The sequence below is a fragment of the Argopecten irradians genome, chromosome 6 (assembly GCF_041381155.1).
Source record: "Argopecten irradians isolate NY chromosome 6, Ai_NY, whole genome shotgun sequence".
NCBI lineage: Eukaryota > Metazoa > Mollusca > Bivalvia > Pectinida > Pectinidae > Argopecten > Argopecten irradians.
In genome coordinates, this window is record NC_091139.1 from 25,450,126 (window position 1) to 25,469,847 (window position 19,722).

At 34.1% G+C, this 19,722-nt stretch overlaps 2 protein-coding genes across 3 annotated transcripts in view; one reads left to right on the forward strand and one right to left on the reverse strand.

The window, feature by feature from the left end:
• The first annotated feature begins 283 nt into the window (after positions 1-283).
• Positions 284-4,937, forward strand: LOC138325449 (putative defense protein). The gene is made up of 5 exons (XM_069271126.1): positions 284-403; positions 2,399-2,594; positions 2,920-3,089; positions 4,061-4,152; positions 4,265-4,937. Exons 1-5 carry the CDS (start codon positions 392-394, stop codon positions 4,467-4,469), a joined length of 675 nt encoding a protein of 224 aa, XP_069127227.1. The 5' UTR covers positions 284-391; the 3' UTR covers positions 4,470-4,937.
• Positions 4,938-5,517: 580 nt separating this feature from the next.
• Positions 5,518-19,722, reverse strand: part of LOC138325438 (multiple epidermal growth factor-like domains protein 6) — a 28,797-nt gene continuing 14,592 nt past the window's right edge. The window contains exons 19-44 of one of the 2 annotated variants that reach the window (XM_069271112.1): positions 19,404-19,529; positions 18,789-18,923; positions 18,082-18,216; positions 17,610-17,744; positions 17,146-17,280; positions 16,619-16,750; positions 16,025-16,159; positions 15,521-15,667; positions 15,112-15,214; positions 14,752-14,822; positions 13,386-13,702; positions 13,055-13,142; positions 12,646-12,716; positions 12,278-12,314; positions 11,984-12,081; positions 11,579-11,707; positions 11,241-11,386; positions 10,666-10,801; positions 9,888-10,010; positions 9,444-9,543; positions 9,197-9,270; positions 8,815-8,940; positions 8,417-8,536; positions 7,852-7,991; positions 6,986-7,121; positions 5,518-6,181 (exon numbers count right to left, since the gene is read on the reverse strand). In XM_069271112.1, the coding sequence (XP_069127213.1) occupies positions 6,122-6,181; positions 6,986-7,121; positions 7,852-7,991; positions 8,417-8,536; positions 8,815-8,940; positions 9,197-9,270; positions 9,444-9,543; positions 9,888-10,010; positions 10,666-10,801; positions 11,241-11,386; positions 11,579-11,707; positions 11,984-12,081; positions 12,278-12,314; positions 12,646-12,716; positions 13,055-13,142; positions 13,386-13,702; positions 14,752-14,822; positions 15,112-15,214; positions 15,521-15,667; positions 16,025-16,159; positions 16,619-16,750; positions 17,146-17,280; positions 17,610-17,744; positions 18,082-18,216; positions 18,789-18,923; positions 19,404-19,529 (3,155 nt within the window). In that variant the 3' untranslated portion in view covers positions 5,518-6,121. The remainder of the gene's footprint in view (positions 6,182-6,985; positions 7,122-7,851; positions 7,992-8,416; positions 8,537-8,814; positions 8,941-9,196; positions 9,271-9,443; positions 9,544-9,887; positions 10,011-10,665; positions 10,802-11,240; positions 11,387-11,578; positions 11,708-11,983; positions 12,082-12,277; positions 12,315-12,645; positions 12,717-13,054; positions 13,143-13,385; positions 13,703-14,751; positions 14,823-15,111; positions 15,215-15,520; positions 15,668-16,024; positions 16,160-16,618; positions 16,751-17,145; positions 17,281-17,609; positions 17,745-18,081; positions 18,217-18,788; positions 18,924-19,403; positions 19,530-19,722) is intronic. The other variant, XM_069271113.1, reaches the window with a different exon arrangement.

Below are 19,722 nucleotides of genomic sequence, written 5' to 3' on the forward strand. Positions count from 1 at the left end.
GCCGCTCCGGAATACGTATTTATAGGACATGCTACCTGGACATCCCATCTATAACGTTCGGGCGAGGTCAGCTTAAGTCGGTTGACGGGTTAAAGAATGACTTATAGTAAAATGATTTGAAAAGGATCAAGTTTCATATATAGAGATTTAATATTGCATTATTACGAAATATCTACAAAATAGGTGGAAATTAGAAAGGTTCAAATTTGTTACCTTAACAATTTAATTACAGTGTTATCCATGTATGATGTACATACTGTACGAGATACATGCAAGTTATTGGCGGGCTTCTGTAATTCTGAGAAATTTAACACGCATGCGCACAGATGATTGATAATATTTAACAGGTTAGTACGTACAGTACTGGAAGTTTTGTCGAAATCAAAGTTGGATGCAAGCTATGGTAAGTTTCTTGATGTGATTTTCCTAGCAAAATGGGCATTTATATTACTTTACTATACATATTTTTTGAAAAATATGTGCTGTTCGGTTTTGACAGACACTTATAATCTAGGTTTAGAGCTTTGTGCGTAATGGATGTACATATGCGCATCTTTCTGCAGTGGAGATCGCTCTTTGCAATTCATTTCAAAATATGCTGATGAGTATGCATTTTTAGGTTTTTTTTATCATAACGGACATGCATATGAATAACTAGTTATGATAACAACATGATGTAGTCAAAACAATCAAGGCGAAAACAAAATTTACACATAATTTACATTAACCACAGCTACATATCGTAACGCATTTGTTTGTTACAAAGCCCAAGGGGTTCTAGAAGGATTAATGATGACAAATTATTGCATCTTGTTTGTGTAAATCTCTTAACATATCATTACCTTAACTTCAAATTAACAGTGTGTATGTTTGTACGTATCAGGTTTTAGTATAACGATCTGTTTAAAAGTCTGAAGCGATATGCACGTCAGATACAGAACATATCTTGAAACGTGATTTTTTTTGGCAATGCTTTCTACCATTGGAAAGTATGCCTGGTGCCGCTGAGCCAATTTTAAACTGTTTATAATACTAGACAGATGTTCTGTGGAGGGACGGATGAACCGTCAGGATGAAAGGTCACTTCATACTGTTTAACGCATTCGTGTAATCTCACTTGTAATAATATTGTTCTGCTTAATTGGTCTATACCTGTTACAGATGACGCTTTTGCTCACTTCAATTATTTCAAAATTTTGTCGAACTGTAGTTTTCTTCTTTTTAGTTCAATTTGTTCGAAGGATTATTGTAATGATTTGGTTCATTAGTGTATATTTGACATTTTGACTAGTAGGGACTTATTAGTAAATCATATCCGTTGATCTGATCTATTTCCTGAAGTAATCAATTTAATCGTCAACTATCATCTATATCTGTTTATCAAACTATCATCTATATCTGTTTATCATCGACTACTGTATGTATATAACGACTGGCCTTAAGACGGACTTGCCCCCGGTGGTGTACATTTTACGACAACACGGGTGGTTGCTGTAAATAAAGTTATTTTAGAGGAAGATTACCCATTTCCTATAGGCTTACTTAAGAATTATAATAAATAAAGAGCTCGACATAGCAAAACCAAAATTCATAATAAGTCCTAGGGAATAATTGGAGACAGTGATAAATATTGTAAAAATGTCATCAAGTTAGCTGTGCAATAACAGTATTCGTAACCAGGACTAAATAAGATATCTTCTTCGTGTAGGATGAACACGGAATATATGATTGTGTTAGTAGTATTGTCATACATGTGTTGATGTAACAACACTACAGTCGATTAAAACCACCTGTTAAGGTTTGTTACTTGCATCCGTTGCCTGAACGTAGTACTTTGTAAATGAAGCCATGAACAGATGATTTAAATCAGATTGTCAAAATGTATAGTGCTGTCTTTTCAGGGATCTATGTTTCCATCTGTTACAAAGTCAACAAATACTGTAGATTTATGATGTAACATTAGTAAACTGTTGACAGGCATTCCTCAGCAATTTTACAGTTAGGTGTATCGCTGTCATTGAACATGCTTGTGCTGGGAGGTCGTCCTTACATGACCCTGGCTGTTTATAGGACTTTATACATGAGAGGCCGTCCTTACATGACCCTGGCTGTTAATAGGAGCGGTTGTTTTTATTTGTGTAGATTGTCAACTGCCGTTAGCTGAGATCCTGATGGCTGTTGGTAAATAAGAGTACCATGTGAAATCTGATCATTGCAATCGCGGGTACAGAAAGGAAAGACCAGGAAGAGCATCAATGACTGGTCGCGGAGTTTAACCTGGAAAATTTGCTGCATCCTCCTCAATACATGACAGCCTGCACAACAAACGGTATCACCTAGCATTCATTGGAAAAAAATATGAAGTAATTTATTTTGTGATTTTGTTTTTAATTTTCAGCCAGCGAAAGAAGTAATCTTAACGATACTGCTAAGTATCTTACCTATACCGTCCCGGGGGTTCGGGATGGGGCCACCTCTGGGCGCATGCGTGGATATGTGGCCGAAACAACATGGCGCCGATGCTCAGACGTCGGACCCACCCTACACCATTACAACGAGCAAAGACACATACTCCCCCGGGGAGACCCTCACAAGTATGTTCTTATCATACAACATCCCATGTGGACCCTCATGGCTATGTAAACGATAATATATGGAAAATATACTTCTGAAAAAAATATCTCAATACAGTATTCATATGTTATGAATTCTGAATTTAATGTCCATCAAAAAGAAACAAAGGGGGAAAAACAAAAACAAAACACTCCAATCTCTGAAAAGTAAAAATTTTACAAAGAAAAATAACTTTTAATAGCATATAAACAGGATCTTATCGAACCAGAGTTTACGTATACAAACCTTCGATGTATTACACAGTTTACTTTATCATTACTTTGTTTATATACATGTATCTCGCAGTAACGGTGAGCACGACGGAAAATGAAGACATCAAGTTTTTTGAGGGATTGTTTGTACAAGCGAGGAGAGCCAACTGTTCACACAAGGAGTATGAGGAAGCTGTAGGCACGTTCGCTCTACCAGACGACGAAACCTTCCTCGGGCTGCTTCACTGCCAAGGAGGACCTAACGTATGTACCGTTAAACTTGATAGCTAAACTTTAAAAAAAACTTTTCAAAATGCCGATGATTGATCAAACAAGGCAAAATGCTGATAAAATAGGAATATGAAAACACGAAAACCACTACAGGAAGGAGTAAGAAAAAATTACATGTTTTTTTGAAAGAGTATGCGGTGTAATCGCTAAAATCAGACAAAACAAACACATTATGTTATGTATCACTCACTTGGGATTTTTTCCGCATAATTAATTCATTTTGGTACATGCTCAATGAGTGTTATATATCTATTTATTCATATTTTCGTTTATGCTTAACCTCACTTTATTTTACAACATGTTTTGTTGAAAATCTGTACATTTGCATTGTAGAAAAGTATATTTGAAAAAGAGGTATTCATGTTTAGTGCTCCGTTGCTTGTCTTGCTATTCACCTATATAAAGCAAATGCTTTTTCTCTTATTATCGTACTTAAGGTAAAGTAATCATACAGAAATTTCGGCGTTTTAGATAATGATAAAAATATTACTTAACCCAAAACGTGGTTGGTTGGTTGGACTTCCCGTCCTATTAACAGCTAAGGTCATTCGAGGTCGACCTTTCGTGTGCAGAGCGTTGCATGTGTGTATGTTTTGGGAGGCTGCGGTATAATCGCTTTGGGTCTCCTTGCAATAATGGAACCCTTGCCCTTTTTATAGCGTTATCCTCCTGGAGCATGCCACCAATGACATCAAACATCACACCCTATCCTGTCGGTTTGTACTGACAACTGGCAATCCAGTTTCGGTGACTGATATTCGTTTACTATTCAGTAAAACCGTGCATTTTTGACTTAAATGTTCATCTATGTATTAGTTGAAACGATAAGTGTTATTATGTAAAGTTAAAAAAAGAAGAATTTTGGACAGTTAATTAATATAATGTTCATTATTGCTTTAGAACAACGTAAGCTTTACTACATATCCAATACTTTTATATTTCAGAGTGCTGTTGGACATATTGCACATGCGCACATTGTAGAAAGGAAGTTCTCTTGGACTGCTCCTGCTTCTTCTGTTGGCCATATCTACTTCCGGTAAATACAAATATATTTATTATTTAGTTTTCAGGCTGTATTTGGTGTCATAACTTGTATAATATTGAATTCAATTCAATTCAATTCAATTTGTATTTTATTTTATTTTCAGAGCCACTGTTGCCAGACGACAAAAGACATTCTGGACCAAAGTGACGTCAGAATTTATTCGTGACCCTTTGGTGTCGTCATCACCACAAATGTGTCCGATACAAACTAAAGAGACCGTCAACACGTGCGCCAATTCGGCAACGTCATGGAATCTGTCATGCGCTTTAATCCTTCTCGTGATGATGATATGGACATCAAAGTTTTGAATCTGATGAACTGTTTGTCCTGGCTACCAGCTACAAACAGAGACTAGGTAGCGTTGCTACAGCACCAGTGATAAATCGTCTGATGAGTGTCGACATTTTCTGCTGATGGCAGAAGAACTATTATTATTCTGTATACTTGTGAACGAATATGTTTTGTACGTTTGAATTGTATATTAAGTGCATATTGTTTGTAATATTGTAAGTAGGTAGATGATTTCTGAATGAATTGGATACGGTGTGCAGTTCCAATTTGTCTTTTTATGCCTTTATTATGATTATGTTATTACAGTTTATTATCAATATACAAAATGTAACATTTTACCACAATGTCTAATTAAGTGGTTAAGCTGTCCGAAATTCTACCAGTTGCTCTCTGGATCGTAATTAGTTCGGGGTCTATGCTGATTAGTTTAAAGGCACTGACAATTAGTCGTTAGGTGTTCCTCAGCTTTCCAACAACAACAACAACAACAACAACAAAACAAAAAAATGAACACACAAATCATCCTATGCAAAATGTAGCTGTCAATAAAACCAGTTATCCATCTCAATTTGTTTCTGTACATGAGTGTGGCTTTGGAATCCCCAAAATATCAAATATTATGACATATTTCGATGTAAAGTGATATTTTTGGTATAACATTGCAAGCATACACCTTTACTTTTTCGCACATTTTGTGCGCAATTTCCGTGTCCCACTTCGTTCATACCACCATGAAAACAATTAAACAACTCACGCCTCATACCATTATATAATTTTTATTTCTCTTATATTACGTATTATTACTAAAATAATATTTTAATCGTGAACAAAGCACCAATATATTATATACGTGTATTAGTATGTAGTTCCAAAGTTTTGTTATTGTACATTGATATGAAATAAAAAAAAATGAAAATATCTTGTTTTATTGATGTCCTGAAACTGATTACGTGCTAGATGATATAAAGTATTAAGTTATTATAAAAATATTATGAATGAAAAATGTGTAACATGATATAAAAAGGTAATTTCCTTTTCATTACTGGTTAGTGATTACTAGTCATTAGCATGGTTGTATGTACATGTAAGTTGTGAATCCCAGAAAATACAAACTGTAGAATATCTATACTACATATATTAATCATACATGAAAACGTTAAACAATAAGTATCTAAAATAAATCTTATCTAAAACATATATCAAACAATATGAATAAAATATACAAACAAAATGTTGTAACAGACCCCGTCAGCTAAATATTTTTTCGAAATAAAACCGTGATTAACTGTTGACTGGGGGTTTTCATAATCTCGATTTCGCCTTCCTCTGTTGGCTAGGATAGTTTTTCCATTTGCAAATATAGGCTTACTATTTCTAGAAAGTGAGTCATTCCTCTGTGTCGATCCTTAACAAAGAGTCTCCAGGAAGTGGATTACTTTTCCCTATGTACAATTTATCCTGTGAATTCCAAAATATTGATTTCTTTTTCCATGTGATTGTTAGGTCAAAGCTATCCGCAAGTTAGTTCGTTCGTCTTCTACTGAACAAGGGGACCTGCCATTTTCAGGATCTGTTCATATGACCTTCGTCTTTTTCAAGTGCAAGTTAGCTTGACAATTCAGGAGCTTGCGTTCGTTTGCATCTGCAAATACTGTCTTTCATCGGACGCTTATTTCATGTTCGTCTGAATATATTGTTTCAAAACCTTGTAACAGAACTGATATTGCTCCTGGAATAAAAGAAAATACAATTAGCATAGAATATAATAAAACTGATCGCTGGCGTGAAATTGTATCTAAGATGGATATCTAGTTTTTTGTTTAAAGAAATTTAGAAAATCATATGTTGCAAAAATATATAAGTAGCATCGATAGAATCAACATTTCTTTTTTACGAATGGCCTCTTTTTCTTGACGAAAATTCCACATATCAAATATTAAAAATCTGAAGATATAGATGATTGATCGTTGACCTCTGACCTTTTTGATATAGACTTTCTTTGACCAAGGTTGTCTGTTAATAGCGCGATTTTCATATCTTAATTCAAGGATTAACTCTTAAAACAATTTATAAAATAATGATGTTTAATGAGAATTTAATGTTTACCTTATATATTGTTCGATAATATAAATTACATAATGGACTATTTTTGTTAATGCTAATTTTTCTCATTCAAATTACACAGAACAAGGAATACAATTCATCACAATACCAATAATATGTCTTACATTACAATTTTGTATATATGTTAATGCTAATTACTAAATGTTCTATACACGATCTTGTGAGTTTCCAAATTTTATCATTTTATTCTATGAAATAATTACAGTCAATCAGAAACGACGTTGCAGAAAGTCTTCATTTTGCTCTTAATGACATTAACATGTGAAATGCTTTTACAAGAAAGGTTTATTGATCTAATGGGACGAAAGACTGTTTGTTCATCATTATATGACAAGGAGTGTTTTCCACTAAAGATACCTAGTGTTTTTCGGTATGTCAGCAAAGCTAGTGCTATTTGATAAGTACTCACAAATGACTGAATTGCACCCGGTTTTCGAATAAGAATCTCCCTCACTATATCGAAAACATCCACCACTTCGTCCTGGGTGACTTTCTGTATAAGGGAGGCTATTACACAGAACGGTACACATTTGGTCTGTCCATCCCTGAATGATAGACAATGTTAATTCACTTAGCGGCAACATATAGACAAAATAATAATTGTTTTTGGCGAACTCAAATTCTAGTGCTAAGATTTTCACGGACCTATAGACTTGTGTCATCATGAAATAGCGGATGAACATCCATCATTCCCAAACTAAAGTAAATCTTTTGTAATTAAAGAAAGAAAAACAGAAAATTTTGACTTTAATTTCGATTATCTCGAAATATCTATCTTTCTTCGCGTCACACAGAAATGAAGATTACTTTTAAGTGATACGGTGAAAAGATATACGATATGAAAATGTTGCTTTCAACTGCCAACCAGAGTACAAAGAACTCTACAAGGTCAAATTTGATTACTTATGATGAACATATCGATGGAAATTGAAAAAGTATAGTTTTAAATAAAGGCTAAAATAAAATCTAGGTACCGTGGCATTCCATTAATTTATTATTTTACATACGTATATCATTTTGTGGTCTCTCATTTTATGGTTTTTTGTTTTTTTTTTTTTTTTTTTTTGCTTTTTTTTTTTCTCTCTACCTTTTGCCCGGTAAATGTCGAGAAATGTGCGTGTGTTTCATGTTGACTTCGTTTAGTGGTTTTACGTGTAATTAGTGTATCTTCGCTTATCATCGAAACTATGATCGAATAGAGACAAACGAAGGGAACTAAAACATTTTTGGTATGAGGATTGTGCAATAGATTGCGGTAAATACGTTATGACTTACTTGCAGACGACCGTGGTCGGACTATCATCGTCGTCCTCTCTCGCCAGTTCAGCCACGCGTAGCAGTTTCTGTGTGGCGGTCACTTTTTTGTCGTCGGTACCAAACGACAGGTATACTCGGACCTTTCTCTCTCGTTCGCCCTAGAAGCAAGGACAGTATCATCATTTCTTTAATGATCCTCACACCAAACATATTTCTATGACTAGTCGAGTTGAATTTATCCAATATTTGATACCTACATTCGACAGTGTCTTCATAAAGTAAACACAGTTCATATTTAAATGATGGAGAACTGTTGTTGGTTTGGAGTGATTATATCAGAGAAATAAATAAATAAGATGAAATAATTCTTCTTTTTCATTTGAATGTCCTTGTGAGTGAAAAAAAATATAAAAAAAACGCTACAGAAGACATTGAAAACTAAAAAGAAAAAAGACAATATGACCTAATAAAGTTTACTACAGAAAATGGTCGAACGCGTAATGAAATATTTTTCCCGGTCTTACTCTGACTCATCGTTTACAATAGAATATATGTAATCGGGTAACGTGTAATTATATATTACCTGTTTCTGGAGTGACACAGTCATCTCCGTGATGCCGCTGTCAGACGACCGTAGGCCTTGTGACTCGAGAATGAAAGGACCAATACTTAACGGCTCTCCCAGCGGTACAATGTCCACGTTCTTAAGTTTGAAAAAATTGTGAATGATTGTGTTTGAAAAATGAATAATACGGAAGTGAGAAAACCTCAATAGACGGAAAAGTTAATCTCAAATTTTTACACACCTTATGTATAGTTTAATTCTACATAAAATTTTATTAATAGACTAACTTTGTAATTATCAATTAACTGATAGAATAATGGAAATACACATATATTGAATAAATTTAAGGGGTTTCATAGTTATTTTGCTACATGGACATGGTCTTATATGCATCTGTAGATATCATCCGTACGTACATCCTCCACTTTATCCAGTATGATGATCGTTCTCGAGTTATAGTCGTGTACCATACTCCAGAAGTCCACCAGCGTGTGCCTCAGAGGAATCTGTGTTGCTAGGTAACCCTCCATGTCGTAACAGGTCTTGATTAAAATCACATTGAATCAGCATATCAATTTCACTATAAAATTTAGATATTCTCCCATCATTCACTGATTTGTTACTTGATTTAATCAGGAGAGAATTCTTTGTCAACCCTATATACATTTAAACATATATTTTGATTTCAATAACTGTGATACTTGATTTAAAGAATCATTTTTCAAACTACACAAAATATCTCAAAGTGTTAGCAGTATTTAACTTTACATTTTGCGATGTTTACAAAAGAAAACGTACCGGAAGTAGAACTGCATTAATGTAGTCACTATTTCCGGAGTCCAGGGAGAGAAGGGGCGCACGGTATTTGTCACCTGAAAAAATAGAACATTTTTTGAAGTTGATACGTGAACTCTACTCTACATCGAGTTACGTTATTCGTTTGATGTATTTTAAATTACGAAGAAGATCTTCATTTTCATTTTGTCATTTATGTAAATCGTATCGAAAACAAAGTATTTGGTGGTTTATTCTTGAACCAACTTACTTGGTAAACTTTTCATGCTTCTGTTTTTGCAGACATTTTGGACGGATAATGCAGATGTATAGTCGGTGTTTTCATATTGTGGTCGAATTTTACGCAGAACCTGAAACAAGACATATTTTCTTTTAAAACAATCATCAAAAGAACACTAATTTTGTTACATGAATACATTAGGCAAAAAAACTCGGTGATATAACGAAATTAAGAAGCTGTTCACATTCAAGTGTTCGAATATGAATGTCGATGTCCAAAATGCAGTTTTGAAAATCGGTTTTGTGAATAGAATATCTGTTATTAAGAAAAGAAATTGTTTTGAAAATCTCTGATGAAAACACAATTAAATTTCCGCACTGGCAATATTTGCGTATTTGATATACTTCTAAAACCATAGCAATTTTCATGAATATTTGCAATTGACTTTTGTTTATGATCCAGAAATAAATTTACCTCGAATTCCTGTTTGAGTCGTTGTGTGTTTTCTGACACGTCCGAGACGAGACTCCGAGGGATAGAAGTATCTGGATGTGTGAGAGATACCACCAAGGAATCGTACAGTGCCACGTACTGGTCCTAGGTATAGAGAATAGTAAAGAGATAATCAACTTGATAGACGTTGAATAAAGGGTCTCGGTAAGAATGATACTAGGTAAACCGTTTTGATTTATGATATAAGACGTATGTATATCATTTGTTGAATATAGGAATCAAACTGCTGTTGTCTTTATTCAGAAGTCAGAGTACAGTCAAATTCATTTATATATATATAGCATTTAAGGGACAATGAAAAAAGTCTTTGGGGAAAGGTATTCTTTATACACAGGTCACATTGTGCTAAAATTGACCATTTGGAACCTCTACATGTAAGAAGTTTTATTATGAAGAAAGTAGTTGCTAGGGAGAGATAGTCGCTAACACAGGGTTTATCGTTTCCTGAATAACCCTTATTGGTACTCTAGAGATATAATAAATCCAGTCAGTTGAGTTGGTGTGGTTTGCTTAGTAATAGAAAAGATGGTAAAAAGATTTTTTTTACTTATATAATGTATGACCGAAGATAATGGCGAAAAGTCATCATTTACTTTTTTGCATCAATTGCCCATGGCCATGGATTATTACTACCATAGATGTCAGACAAAATACTACCCTCAATCTTACAAAGTCAAAGTAATACAAATCTAAATGAAAATGTGTTTTATTTGGCTGTTACAACCACTATGGATCGTACCTGTGTTTGAACCATTCCCATTCGGCAGGACCTCATTTTCACAACATATCCATATACATCTATAACTCCATGGTGTCGTCCATGTTTTAGCAGGGCGTCTAGGGCTATAAATGTTCCGGTACGACCAATACCAGCACTAAAAGAGAGGCAAACAGTTACAGCTCAGGCACAATATTAATGATTTCTAATGTCTTAGTAACTTAACGATTTTATAATGTACGGACAAAGAAATGCTATATATATATATCTTTGTTTTGTTCAATCTTCTAACTATGTTTTGTGTGTTTTGTTTTCAGAGGAAAGCCAGTGGCAACCAGTAATTATTCAGATTTAGATAGTTGTCTCATAAAATCTCATTGTCCTGTTGTGCAAACAATACTCAATCAGGATGCAATTTGGACCTATAATGCAAAAAATAATAATAACCTTTTGCCTTTCATATGCATTTGTAATATAGAATTTTAGAACTTTAGCATTGTGATCATTATACCTAAATGTATAATTACGTGATTTGATGGCATAGTTATATAAAACATATAAAAGTATACTTTGAATCTTAAATATTCCACACATACCTGCAGTGGACAATGAGAGGTCCAGATTGTTGACCAATAGCTTTGTCCACTCGGCGCTGGAACAGGGCCAGTCTGAATGGATTGGGTGTATCGTGGTCTGACCAGGCAAGGAAATGGAAGATGTGGACAGTCCTTTTTTCCTTAGTCTAAAAGTAATGCGATTCAAATTCAATGTGTGTCTTGCAAAAAGACAATGGAGCGAAACATGAATCTATTTATCACCTACTTTTCTTTTTTACAGCAATAAAAAACTACAAATCGTAAATACGTGAAGTATGATTTATGGACATAGCAAAATCACAATCGAAAAAAAAACACCAGGTCAAATAAAAAAGTACCTTTTCTTCCTTAACGTTAACGAGTGTTGTGTTGATGTAAAGGTCACATTTCTCCTCCAGTGTTGTAATTGTCAGCTCCTTGTTTGTCAAAGCTTGTCCAAGTTTTGGCCAGTAACGACTACATTTTTCCTATTTAGAAAAGTATAAATCATAATCTAATTACTGATTAGAAGGATTATCTTGGTATTTTTCTTTTAATTACTTGGACGATTTTATGAAACAAAAAGTATTGACCCTATCTTTATGTAATAAGTACCAAATATTTATTACTGAAAGTGCAGAAAGATGAAAAGTATGGCTTGTTGCTGTTCTCATTCAAAAGTATTTTCAATGAATAGAATCTTAGATACGGGAAAGTATTACATTGCAATATTGGATGTCTCTTTTCTAAATATTTCTATATACCTTTCCATTTTCCCTCAGATCCGTCAACATGACAATTTTATTGGAGTGTTGCTGCCAGGCCATTGCCCAGAAATCCCACACCGTATTGTCTTTAGGACCTGTTCGAAAAAAACCCAACAGATTATCATTTTTTCCAGTGTTTGTATTCATAGACAAATATTTGATATCAAAATATATTATTATTATAAATAAACATGGCTAAAAATACCTAAAAACTCAAAAAGCCAAAAAACAAATACAAAATGGAACTGAAATACAGTATTTTTTCAACTAAAGGACTTGAGTGATACTTACCTTGCATTGCTATGTAACGTTCGTCACCTCCTACGCTCTGTAAAGTAGTTAATGAAAGAATTATTAGGGTGTTTTAAGGTCACATCTTTAACTGAACAAAACTGATCATTTAAAACCTTTTCATGCAATACTTACTTAAATACGCTATTTATGCTATAGGTCCAAATTACATGCATGTTCTCTGGTCATTTTGAATAAATTAGATAGTAAGAGTGATTCCCCTTTTCACACGGCTTTAATCCTTGGAATACAGAAGAACGATTGACTTCTTTTTTTTTTATTTGATTACATTATTGTTCAAATTTCACAATTATTAAACTAAAGTGGCTGGTTAATTAAACTTTACTGACTTGTCCTATAGGACGTACCTGTATAAAGCTGGCGTTGATGTAATCCGAATGTCCCGGTCTGTTTTTCAGAACTACTCTAGACTTATCATCTGTAACACAGCGACACGAGGTAATGCTTTATTTATTGTATAATGGAACTCAAAGGTTTTGGTAACTAATAATCAGTACAATGAGTATCATAATAATTTTTTGACGTTACTAGTATCATACGCTTTTAACAACAATATATGATACGTGTTATAGAGTTATGTGTTTCGTGTCAGAATGTGAGGTATATGTATTAAATAGGTCATACACTCGTTGTTCGGTAGAATTTTCATCTAAAAAAGGAGCAGACATTGCATTAATTGTTTTTTTTTTCTCTTTTGCAAAAATCGCTCATATAAAAATCATGATTATTTCTCCGCTGAAGGGCGGGCATACATACATGGTAGTGTTGTTTTGTATCTGTTCTTCAGTCTATTCTCTGGTCGTTCTGCTACCTCACAGGAGAACAGTTGGCCGGTTGGTAGGTGCTGTTAATATCGAATGATACGAATGGAAGTGGTCAATGGTAAACTAGTATATGCCTAGCAATAATGTTCATTAGACATTCATTTGTTTCTTAAACACCGTATAGGCAATGCAAAAATATCAAATTTATTTCGCAATGAAAAGCAATAATTAAAAAAACCCTGTGAATCTTATTTTATGTAAATGATAAAAATATATTTGAATCAGTCAACTTATCACCTAGTCACTATAACAATTAAACCAACCTTATATTCATCTCGTAGACGTCCACGTTGCTTTTTGGTGATTACTGTTTCTTCGAATCCTGGCAGTTTAATCTTGGTGTCGTGTTTCAGGGGACCGGGGTTGCCTTCGTCGTTGTACTCGCTGGCATTGCTACTCCAGTCATACGTTTCACCGGAGTTGTTCAGGGAACGGAACTCCCTCGGGACAGCATCGTTACAGCTGTCCACGAAAAGTTCATTGTCGAAAGAGTTGCGAGTCAAACTATTCACGTGATAGGTTTTAGAGCAGGGAGCATTACTGTCCATACTATCCCCGCGGTAATAGATGTTCCGTGACTCTGGAAAACGCAATATGGACAAAACCGTAATTATTATCTTCGATGCAATATAAGGTCTTCCCGTCGAGTGCCAAATAATTTTTTTCATTTACATTTGTAATGTACCTTACATTCGTGTAGGATACATTTGTTGTGTTTCACTTGATAACCATTTAGCATAAATGACATGTGACTAGGATAAATGGTAACGCACAGAAATTAAAATTAACAAGCTGGTATAAATCTTAATGTTCTACAAAAATCGCTAATGATGACTAACGTCTGATCTATCATACATATGCAGTGGGCGTTGATTGTCTGTTTTTGTGTACAGTATGCTTGTTTGAGTTTGTCTTTCTTCAACGCAACGTACCCCAAAAGAAAAATATTAGTTAAATGTTATGTGAATTATTAGTTAACTGGTACTATCACTTACTAAAATTACCCATTTAATTAATTAATTATTATTATCTAACTAGTACCATCACTTACTAAAATTACTCATTTATTTAATTTAGGTATTAAGTGAACCATCGATAATCCAGAAGCCGATAGTCCGGAATCAAATTGTTGGAAACAAATTCCGGATTCGCAATCCGGACGGTTTGGGCTGAGGATGCAAATGTCCGAAATATCGAGGGTCCACTTTCTAATGAATTGAGGTGTCATTTACTGTATATATTTCCATACTTTTCATCATTATAACAAAACAGCGCTCGATGGTAAAACACTCCTTTATTCATTTATTTTACAAATAAGTTATAAAAAAACAATGTTTATTATTCAGAAACAATCTACATATATTTACATTAACTAATTAAGATTTTACTTCTGACGTCAATCAACATTTGAATCTATTAGAAGTCCTCGATGGGATTTTATATACACACATGGCACTAATGTAAAACTATTCAAATATTGTCTCATCTCTTTGTTTAGTAATCCAACGTTATCAGTAACAGAGAGCATGATCTAAAGTGTTTGTCCACACTCGCTGTTTGTTATAATAATGATTAAATTGTCTCTGAGATGGGATGACACTTCTGAAAATTATCAGTTGAGATACATACGGCTCCTGTTATCGCCGTATATATTCGCTATAGAGTTCATCATTCCTTCTCGATCGAAATTCCTCCCTCTTCTGGAAATTTGAATAAAGATAGAAATCAAGATATCTTTTGTAATAAATGAATTAACAAAATGGGATATGTACTGCATCAGTTTATATTTGATAGCGAAAACCTTTTTTTTCTAATAGAGACGCCATTGATATATTATTGTTAGAGAATTACCATAGCTCAAACATCCGTATAGATATCTTAATAATAATTTTCGATACATGTTGACTTTTGATAGGGGGAAAAGTCAAACAGAAGTTGAAAATATAGAACTTAAGAAATAAGTAAAATGACATAAAAAAGTTGTTTTACCTGTGAGCCACAAATAAGATGACGAGGAGTACTATTATTATCAAGGCCAGCAATCCTAACGCTACACCAATGATACCACCGACGCTCACACCCGCTTCGGCAGCTGAAAAAGTAGCATAAAGTACAATTATAATCAACTATTATGAAATAAAAATCATACATTTCTGTAAATTAAGCAAATAAAAGTAAAACAGAAAATGTGACGCAATTGCAAACACTAACCGTTGACTAAACACACAATGCCTGTATCCTATTACTTTCTGTAATAGAGCCGAGAGACATCTTTGGAAATCTAGCAGTTTTCGTTGCTATACATGTATACCCAGATTTATATATACTCTTTCAGTAATTTGTAAAGTCATGCCATATAAAATTACGGTGTTTATTAATCAGGCAACTTAGAACCTACCTTGAGCCGTCTGGCATTGCGCTCCGGAATACCCGGATGCACATAAAGCAGCCGGACATGTCCCGTTCACGTGGTTACATGTGGCAGCCCCCGAACATTCGCCACATCGACTGGCACAATTTTCTCCGAAAAAGCCTGGGTCACAAGCTGTAATTCAAAACATTGGAAATTGTATTTAAATATGATTTTAATGAAAATAGAAAGAAACATACCATTTTCGCTCAGTTGATTTGTGACTGAAGGCGAAAATTAATCATTGCCAAGAAATATTATAACGCGTCTTAATTTTATCATAAAGGAGAAACTGTAGACAGTCTGCAACACAGTTATTCTAATATATTAGGAAAATCTTATTTAACTTAATAATATATTTTTTTAAATCTTATTGTTATGTTCATAAGATTGGAATTTAAAGAGGGTGTATTGTAGCTCTATTCCTATTGGCTTCTCAAGAACACTACCATGAAATTGCCACAGAAAATGAATAGGAGGAATATGCCTTACCCTGGCTACACGAGTCTGTTTGCCAGCCTGGTTGACATCCACCGCTTGGACACTTTCCGGTCACATGGTTACAGGTACCTGCTGCACAGTGGCACTTGCTGGTGCACTCAAAGCCGAAACGTTCCTGTGGACAGGCTGCGTAGGATTGAAATGAAATCTTATAGAACTTTGATATTGTGTTTTGAAATACTGATATTTTACGCATTTTATTTATAATTTATGGTGTTTAGTTGGAGAATGATTGCATAATCTTTGAAAACGATGCAGTTATTTAACATGACATGTATATTGTAAATGTTTTATTTATATTTTGATGTATAAGTTTACTTACATTGCGTTAACAAAATACACCATGATGAATTCAGAAACATAATTTCACGCATCATAAACTGACAATTAAGGATCGCCTACAGTTATATTTACATCAATAGGTGTTAAGATAAATGTTTCATGAAATGCTTTGCAATTTGTGATAAATTTGTCTCAACGCATGAAGTGTGTACCATCATAAAATGACTCAGATTGACTTTGGTATGTTCATTGAGTTTGTGTTAATTGAATACTTATATGTTATACAATCTATCCAATACTTACGTTGATTACACTGGTTTGTAGTCCAGCCATCCTCACAGAACCCAGAACATATACCTGACGTAGGATTACAGGTATTGAATAGACAGTGACACTGGCCAGTACATTGGTCCCCGTAAGTCCCATTTGGACAAGCTGTGTAGCAATACATAAATTTAGTATATGATTTGGATATCAGTATCAAGATTTAAGAATTCCACTAGCGACGGGCAACAAAATTAACAGATTCTGCATGTAAAAAATTGAATCCTATGTTTCAATTAATTTGTTTTCAGTCTGTTTTCCTTTTGCATTTATTGTTCAGAATATCTGATAATAATGTAGCCTTATCATTATCTCTGAATAGTTTTTACTAAAATATATTCTTTTGTAGAATACGTCAGAAAGAAAATTGTTATGTTATATAGTCATTTGTATAGAACACGATGCTAGGTACCAAAATGAGAACCAGACCAGAGTAAATATACGAACAGTACTATGAATGATTGTGATAATGATAATGATAATATAAAAGATAAATTAATACTTACGTTCACTACATGTAGAAAGACGCCAGCCATCTTGACATTTATTTCCCGGACATATTCCAGTAATGGGATCACATGTCCCGGTCTCACAGTGACACTCACGGCTACAGTTGGCTCCGAAATATCCAACGGGACATACTATTAAATGTAGAAAAGTATTTCAAAGACATTTTGACCAATAAAATGTTTATTGCTTCAATGATTACAGAATTTAGTTGTAACAATATTTGACTAACATTACAAATTAGAGAGAGATCACTTTGTACGAAACGAACACAGTTTCCATAAAATCATCTAGTCAAATTTATCTAGTCGTTTTTTCATCACAGGTTACATGCTATTGCTTAATATTAACAAACATTGCAGGCTATTCCATGTGTGTATTTAAACGTCCATGATTGCTTGATATACTTAACATTTTGAGTAGCATTTTAACTAAAATATCCGGAATCATGCATTATACTTACGATAACTACACGTGTTTCCGGTATATCCTACTTGACACACGTCGTTTGGACAGGTTCCTTTGATGGGATTACAGCTGGATTGATTGCAGTAACATCTCTGGATGCAGTTTTCACCAAAGGTACCATTCGTGCAAGCTAGGGCATAACCAGAGTGACAATTCAATATCGAAAATAAAACTTGGATAAGAAAACCTTCAATAAAGAAGTCTTAAATCAAACCAATCAAACGCTTTGTATAACTGTCTGATCATCAGATTTCTTCTAAGAGAATGCACAGACTCGAGCATATCATTTCCTAAACTGTTTTTGGAATAAAACTACAACTGTGCGTACCTCGTGACTAAGGTTTGATATAACGGTGACTTTTTAATTTTCAAAACGGAATTCAGGCTAACGATGAAGTCATAGTATCAATCTTTGATTATACATTATAATATCAGATCAGTTCTTATGGTGCTGGTTTTATACTTACGATCGTTGCAGGAGATGCCTTTCCATCCGGGTAAGCAGGCAGTGGTCGGACATATACCATAAACGGCATCACAAGCCCCTCCCTTACAATAACATCGCTCCTCACAGTTCTGACCAAACGTCCCTGGCCGACAGCCTACAAAAGATGGATTAATTATGTTTTCATAAACTGATTTTTTTCATTATCAGTAAAACCACGGTTATAACGAATTTCTTGAGAAGGAAAAATAACTTAGCTATACAAAATCTTTATAACATAAAAGGCTCTTGGCATATCGAATTATTGAACTCGTTTGATAAATTTAATATCACATAGCCACTCGTTTAAGATCCCCTATTTATTCTGTATTTGCATCGTACAGATATATCTGCCTTTGCGAACAACTTATACGAACAATGATGAGGAATAGTAAATACTACATTAAACGGTTATAAACATGCTTTTCTATAGTCAGAAACATTATCGATCTAAAATTCACATTAAACAAATGTTATTAATGCTTTCACGATGGACATTAAAATAATTCATTTTGAAAAACATCGAGGCAACATTACGCCATTTACCACGGCCATATTTAAATGCACGTTTGAGAGAGTCCATCTTAGAAAGGACGGAATGTACTCCACTGATAAGTATAGTGAAAGTCAAAGTTTAAACCTCTGAAATTATATTTTTTATTTGCAATCTTTTTACCAAAAAAAGTTTACCTTCATTACATGCTGTACCATTCCAGCCACGTCTGCACCGACCCCCGGGACACAGTCCTGTCACGTGATTACAGGTTCCGGTTGCGCAGTAACAATTAGATAAACATTTGTTGCCCCAAGTACCGAAGCCACACGCTGAAACATCGTGAAATGAAATAGTCTTGATTTTCTGTTGGAGTAATTTATAGTTAAAATTGCTTTAAGGACGAAAAACAATATATGGAATTCGCGAAGTAATTTTTGAAACATCGTAGAATATTCCATCGAATCTTAAAACGAAAAGTAAAAAGAGCGAGAAAAAAAATAGAAAAAAAGAAAGAAAATCAAATAGATTATTTCGATAAAAAAACATTCTGTTTTTGGCATCGGAATTGAAATTAAACACATAAGTTTAAAAAGTTCCAAAAGCAGTAAACGTCTTGTACGATGTCTACAACATATATGAACACTAATTAAAGAGATTTCCAGAAAATGAGCATATACATGAAACACAAATTCCCTGTTCAATAGATTTGACATACTCGAGTATCACGGCTAACGATAGACAATGTAAGCTTCGATTATACCAACTTAATTAGTAAATATAAAATATAAATTTGGTTTGGTCAAACATACCTGTATCGCATAATTTCCCTTGCCATCCTGGTTGACAGATACACGAGTCGTTTGCAGTATCGCATGCACCATTCACACACAGACAAGCTTTGGAACAGTTGTATCCGAACGTTCCACTAGGACAGGCTAAAACAATAACGAAAGCAGGGATTAACGTGTAAATTTATAAATTATGAAATATCTTTAAATTCCGTTTTTTTTTCGTCAAAATTGTCTGCTTTAAAACAAAACAAAATAATTGTGTCAAGAGTAAAACATAACAAGACACAATCCCAAATAAATCATTGCTATTTCAGCATTAACATTAATTCGTTTGTTT

Coding starts and splice junctions, on each gene's coding strand:
- LOC138325449 (XM_069271126.1), top strand. Junction 2,595..2,919: donor CCCCGGGGAGACCCTCACAA/GTATGTTCTTAT, acceptor TGTATCTCGCAG/TAACGGTGAGCACGACGGAA. Junction 3,090..4,060: donor ACTGCCAAGGAGGACCTAAC/GTATGTACCGTT, acceptor TTTATATTTCAG/AGTGCTGTTGGACATATTGC.